General features: G+C 37.4%; 1 protein-coding gene across 1 annotated transcript; it reads left to right on the forward strand.

Annotated features, from left to right (window-relative positions):
• The first annotated feature begins 318 nt into the window (after window positions 1-318).
• LOC139974577 (transcription factor Sox-11-like) lies at window positions 319-4,231 on the forward strand. The gene has a single exon (XM_071981824.1). The coding sequence runs from the start codon at window positions 471-473 to the stop codon at window positions 1,617-1,619; it is 1,149 nt and encodes a 382-aa protein (XP_071837925.1). The 5' UTR covers window positions 319-470; the 3' UTR covers window positions 1,620-4,231.
• Window positions 4,232-7,044: the final 2,813 nt, after the last annotated feature.

Here is a 7,044-nt window from a genome sequence, read left to right on the forward strand (position 1 = left end):
CATAGAGGAGAACTGTCTCCATTTGACTTTTCCTGCAGCGTCTGTTAACGTTTATATGCTTTATATTGAACAGCCTCATAAACTCAGTTCGTCCTGAGTTAAAAACTTACCGGATTTCTTTAGTCTACTGTCAGCTGATCGATGCTTGTGTTATTATGGCCCCACGCTATCTCAGCGCCGCAGAAGCTATTCCCATTCACTGCATATAATACAAGTCGGCGTGGCGAGGCACGCGAGCTGAAACTCCGCCCACAAACACCCTGATTGGTCAATCTATTTAAGCACTACAATATGTTCGGTTTGAAGGATAAAGTCGTGCTGCTTACTAACAGGAGAATCATACTGACAGTATTACTCACGAGTTGAACACCTTAATGTCACCGTTCAACCATTCTTGTTACTAAACATTGTTTAGACTTTCTTCCAAACTTTGATAATTTTTTATACCAAAACCTTGGATCCTTATTGCAATGGTACCACAGACGCAAACAATTCTAGACAGTAACGGTCAAACCATGGCGTACAGCGACCCTGATTCACCATCCATGGATTCTTCTGGTAGCATCGATCCTACTTTACTCCAATCTACACTGGACATCTCGGAGGATATCTGCCAGACAAACTGGAGAGGAACCAATGGACATATAAAAAGACCAATGAACGCCTTCATGGTCTGGTCTCAAATCGAACGCAGAAAGATCATGGAAACTATGCCTGACATGCACAACGCCGAAATCTCCAAACAACTCGGAAAACGATGGAAATTGCTCAACGATGACCAAAAGACACCATTCGTTGAGGAGGCTGAGAGACTTCGTCAGTTACACATGCAAAACTACCCCGACTACAAGTACCGACCACGGAAGAAAGTCAAACCAGCTGCCAAGTCAGACGGTGGAAACCGCAACAGCAGCGGGGGTAAGCCCAAATCCAAAAGCAAATCGAATTCCAAGACGAACCGCTCGGGCGCCAGCCTCGTCCAGGGCGTTCAAGGAGGTCGCATCGACAAGGTGCCCAAGTTGAAACTCACCATCGACAAGAAATTCCGCGAGAGTATCAAGGCGAGTACCGCAATAGAGCTCGCTGCCAGTCAACTCACGCCGCCTGCGGAAGTCCCATGCAGCCCGACAGGTTCGAGCCTGGATTCTTACCCAGGAGGGGAACACAGTTTGTACGACGAGATTGCGCCACAGAACTGTGAGTACAAACGACATATAAACATTACTAACTGCAGTGTCACATCCATACCGAATAATACAACGACCACTTCCATGATTCCGACGCCCGCTTACGGTGGTTCAACGAGTCCGCAGAGCTTCTCCGTACCTTCGCCAGAACTTTCCGCCCAATGTTCTCCAGCTTCCACAGTGTCGTCCATATCCACAAGTTCACAGAGTCATTTTCCTTTGGATGATCTTTCGTTCCCTGGTGGCTGGCCCTCCCTGGATAACTTCACATTGGAAGACTTAGAATCGTTGGAATCCACGATAAATGGCAATCAAGCTAATGGACAAGCTAACCTAGATCTTTCGGACTACATTACACCAGAAGTTAGTCAAATGATCGAAGGAGATTGGTTAGATTCAAGTCTAGCGTCGTTTGTTACGGCGTGTAACTAGTTTTTAACCAGTAAAATGCTTTTTTGTTGGAACTCCAAAAAACCCAAAATCGACAAGAAAGACATTGTTTTTGTGTGTAAAGGACAACTTATCACTTCCCGCAAAGTTATTCAAGTAAGTGCAACGTAAAATTTTTGAACATTGCATTTCCTAGCCAGACCATAGATCAAACTATATTTTGTACGGATTGAAGAAAAAATCAACATTTTTGTAACGACGAGAAAAAGTACTGTTTTCTACTAAAACTGATCGTACTTTCCAGGTGACGTGTGAATTGTACTTATTTTTGGAGATGAGAACTGTTTTTGTATCGACCATTTTGCCTTCCACGTTTTTTTTCTTTTTTTTCTCGTTTTTAAAAAAAAAAACTTAAGAATGTTTCATGGGATTTTTTTAGTCTCTTACTCAGCGAGGCAACAAGTATGTATCGTTATTTGTTATCTGAGTAATGTGAACAAGTGAAGGCCAACACACGTTGTTAATCCCGGCCTCGAAAAAAAAAGAAGCAAGTTGTAATTATACTGTGTGAAATACTGTACAAAACCACATATTGTGGCCTTCACAATGCTAGTGAAATTCAAAACGTTGTTACTAGCTCACGGCGTTGCCTTGCCAATAAGCCTATTCAAGGTAATTCTTCGCTTATTTTTTTTCCCTCCCTTCATTGGCCTCCGAAACTAGATCGACCCGGCCATTAGCCATGCTTTCAGTACCCCATTCAATTTGCAAAGAACCTTTAATTATGCATATTTGTAATTTTGAAGATATATTTTCCTATCTTATATTACACGTTATTTTGTAAGTCTCTATGATAACATATGCCATTGTGTATTCCTTCCATTGGGCAAGTTTCATGCCGTTTCTTAATCTCAATCACTGTGTATGATGTGTTGTGTATATACTGTTATTGGTATGCCCACAAATAATAGCACACATTCAATCTGAGGCATAAAAAAAAAATCTCGTTGTTCGACACTCGGTGTTGTTTACTTTAGACTCCCTTGAACTGTGTTCCAGCTCTCGGTCAGACATAATTCTGTGTGACCTGAAACCACAGGCGTCGAACAGTATAGCTTCCCTTCGCCAGTCAAATAAACAGAAGGTGACATTTTTTAACGAATTTCAGGATCCTTTTATTCCTGGTTTTTTTAAAGCTTTTTTTTTGGGTATGTGTGTGTGTATATTACATTACGCATATGTAAATTATCAACAAGTTGTATTCCTGTAATGAGCCCACTCAAAAGAAGTGTTTTAATCATCGCAATAATTGCCTACTGTGCTGCATTGTAACAGTTCACGCTGGCTTTTTTTCTTTAAGTATGGTTGAAAACTTCAGTTAACATTTTTTTTAGCTTTGAGAAAAGTTTCCATAATTTATGCAAATATTTTTTTTGTTTTTTTTATTGTTTGGTGATTTAGACCTCTGCGTTACCTCACGACAATTCTTCTGATTCAAGTGCAAGCTGGGTTATACAGCCGACTTTTTGCAAATATGTTTACTACATTTTGTTTTTAAATTATTGTATTTTTACTTTCAAGCAAAAATAATCCAATGCAAAACATGCATGGGGAGTGATGGGAGTTTCATGGAAAATTACAAATAATCGAATAATTTTGGATGCAAAGGAAATGTCTTTTTTTTTTTATTGGCAAAGAGATCAAGAAAATATGGTGAATAATATGCTGATTTTGTAGATTTTCCTGATATAAAGCTATTATGTAAATAAGATGTTATATTAAGTTAAAAAAGAATTAAGAGTTTTATTATTTGTTGCTGCACAATTTCGCACGTGTCATAACTATAAACGTAGCCACTGTTTTTCTTTATTATTACTATTATTATTATTATGATCATTATTTTTTTAATGCTCGGTAGAAATTGTCGAAAAACCAATCCGGATCTCGGCGTGTGAAAGGAGATTTTAATATTTTCATCTGATAAATACAGTAAGCTATAAAAAAGGAAGAAAGGATTGATTTTTTGTTGAAATAAGGCAAAAGTACGGAAAAAACGCGTAAGTTATACATACATAGCTCTCAACTTGTGTGTTTTTTTCTTGATTCATTGATTGATCGATTCGACAATTTCTACCAAGTATCTGATTGTACTGCATATACTCGTGGTGTCGTTTGCCTGTAGCTCTATCTATATAATCTTGCAGATTAGATTTTTTCCCTATTTTAGAAAATCAAAAACTATATTCTCTTTGGCGTTCTAATTGTGTAAAATATTTTGTACAAAGTCTTGAAAATAGCTTAAGAAAAAACATATTCAGCCTTCCACATCACATGAAACATTCTTGATTTTTTATAAGACTTTTTTTTAAGATGTTTTTTTTTTTAGATAATTAAAACAAAATTGAGTGGGTGAATCCCCGAGTGATTTTTTTTATACGGTAAGCTTCTGAAGCTTGAAGATAGAGTGATGATTGAGTGAGATATTGAGAGTGAGAAAAAGAGAGAGAGAGATACTAAGGAAATGCATCACACCTTTTGTATTAATATTATTTGTACTATATTTTTTATGTGACATGCATCTCATGTTTGGTACACTTAACACGAACAAAAAAGGAGAAAAAAACGGTTCAATAAAAAAAATATCAAATATAAGATATATCACTGTCATAAATACTATTCATTTCTTTGAGTTTTCGCTTCGTTTGCGCGGTTTCTTCTTTACCCTTCTTAAGCGCATACATGCCCTCCACCGCACCCTCCATCATGGAACCCCTGCAGTTCCCTCCTTCCTTCAAGAGAAATGTTTATAGCCTATATAGCCACGCATGCATGTTATAGGCCATCATATCGACCATTGGAAGAGATCCGCCTATTCCTCTACCCTTGTCCCGGTCATATCCCCATTTTCTCCCCGCTATCCGATACACCGAGAATTATGGAGCTCCACATTTATTGGTATACACGATTGTGGGCTGTATGTACTAACTGTGCTCCGCGGTTATACAAGATTTGGCCATGAACCCATCTCTTCGGACACCTTGCAGTGCCTTTCACAAGTGAAACCTTTTCAGAGGATTTTTTATTTCTCCTTCAATTGGTTCTTTGCATTCCTAACAGGGTCCGTCTTTATTATACTTCTGCAGTTGACTGTAGCTTTTCGAGGGAGCTTAAAGTGCTGCAAAGCACCTATACTTAACAGTTTGATCGATGTTAAAGGTAACTATAATTGTGTACCCGTATACACTTAATCACCCCCATCCATGTACCATGTTTACCGATCGATACTAATCCCTCCTTTTACACCCCTCTGTGCATGTTGGTCTTGTTATGCTTTTGTTTACAGCTTTGCTTCTTGACAATGTAGAGGGATTTACCTATTTTGATACAGTGTTGTAACGCGCAAAATAGTTCAATGTCCAAAAATTAAGACGTATATGTATGGCGAAGTAAGCCGAACAGCATACAAACAAATAGCTTAGTCTATTTTTATGATGTTTTTAAGTTACGAATAACAAGTTGAAGCGTTGTATACATTCAGTAATTGGTTGTATACAAGATAGAACATCGTATCGATGTGTTAATTGAAGCTAAGATATATACAGAAATAAAGACAATGTAATCGGTGTTCGTTAAAAGTTTTCTAATCTTGACCAAATTATTGGAACTCTTTGCGAGAACGCTCTTGAAATTCATGTACCAGAAATGTCTTGTTCATGCACAGCGAAAAGTCTTTTTTTTTCTTTTCTTTTCTTTTTGAAAACATCAGTTTTTAGTAATTTTTTATTTTGCAATTTGTTTCTGCTTACAAAATAAATATGCCTCAACGATTGTTTACAACTTGCACTGCACCACAATGATACCAGCAGAAGTTTATACGTCTCCCTGTATGTGCTGATGGGGGGGGGGGGAGATAAATGAGGTCCTTCCCCTGCCGAATATTATCATGCCCCGCGTAAATTTATCAATATATGTTACAAACATGTACAAAGTACTTGCTTATATTTTACGTGTGTATAAGTTGTAAGTTTCAATTCCAATATTATTATAGCCCCTACCTTTAGTTCGATGTGTCCACTGCAAGCATCTGCGCCCTTAATGTGACGTTGGGTATGGTTTAAAATCGAGTAAATTCGTTCGCTATTTAGCAATTTTTGAGTGCAAAAGTCTCAGAAGTTGTCTTAGTTTGATAAATTGCAAATCATTGTTTGAAATAACATTTAAATATCTTATAGTGACCTGACTCCACAATACAGCCCCACCCCACACCACCACCACACCGCCTCTATTGTATATTAAGTCTTCAATTTTTAAATTTATGCAAGGAGCTAGTATTTGCATAATCGTCGATAGCGAGAATAAAATCAGACAGTGTATTGCGGCATTTTATCATTGAGAAGTATAGACCATGAATTTTCGTGCCGGTCAGCTATAAATACATGAATCTTGCAAGAAATAGAAATTCTACTTTTGTAGCTATATATATATATATATATATATATATATATATATATATATATATATATATATATATATATATATATATATATATATATATATATATATATATATATATATATATATGAACGATCTATAGCAAATTGCTTTGATACGTGTTAATAGCAGCTGTATATATATGGCACGGATTTCGCTATAGTATTAGCATCTGTTCAATCGAAAGCTCAGCCATCTGGCATTGCACAGCTGTATAATTTCAATGTTTGTTTTGCCGGTCTGCGTTGTTGACTTTGTGTATGGATAGTGAATTTTAAAGGGGGAAATCCTCTCTACAGCCGTCACACCTCTATGAACATGGAGGTCCTGGGAATTTTTTCACTCGTTGTATGCGTGTGCGTGCGTGCTTGATATATATGTTTTGCGTTTGCGTGCATTACACTCCCTAGTAATGCCCGGAATATTGCAAGAAATATATGACGACATTTAAATAATTTGTTGTTGTTGTTGAAGATTCGACCTAAAATCGATTATTCTCCACTGTGAACTGTGTTTGTTATATTATTGTTTGGTTTCGCCTAAAACTCGCAGTTGGTGACACCGTACAAGTGTTTCAAAGAACCATGGGAATTGTATACCCCACAACTTTCTCACGTCAAATACCCTGATATGGTATCAATTTATCTACACGCGATTTGCTCACCTTCCTTGGAACACACTATACAGAAAAGCAAAAATTGTCCATTTGACCATTAGAGAGGGGGCAGTTTAGGATAATTGGAACATCAATCTGCTTACAATTCGAATAGGCCTACGTTCCTCGCGAATGTCCATTATATTTTATCGCTGGTTTTATACATTAGGTTAGACATTTGAGACACGGCAACATACTATGCCATACCCCCCTACACACTGAAAACATCTTTTATTGCGTGTGAGTAAGTGCTTCCCATTACAATACCCACGTATGGTTCATCTGTACTTTCATTTTCTAATTATCCAAGTAAAAGGATAT

This window comes from Apostichopus japonicus, chromosome 9 (genome assembly GCF_037975245.1).
Source record: "Apostichopus japonicus isolate 1M-3 chromosome 9, ASM3797524v1, whole genome shotgun sequence".
NCBI classification, from domain to species: Eukaryota; Metazoa; Echinodermata; class Holothuroidea; order Aspidochirotida; family Stichopodidae; genus Apostichopus; species Apostichopus japonicus.

Coding starts and splice junctions, on each gene's coding strand:
- LOC139974577 (XM_071981824.1), top strand. CDS start 471: ATGGTACCACAGACGCAAACAATTCTAGACAGTAACGGTCAAACCATG.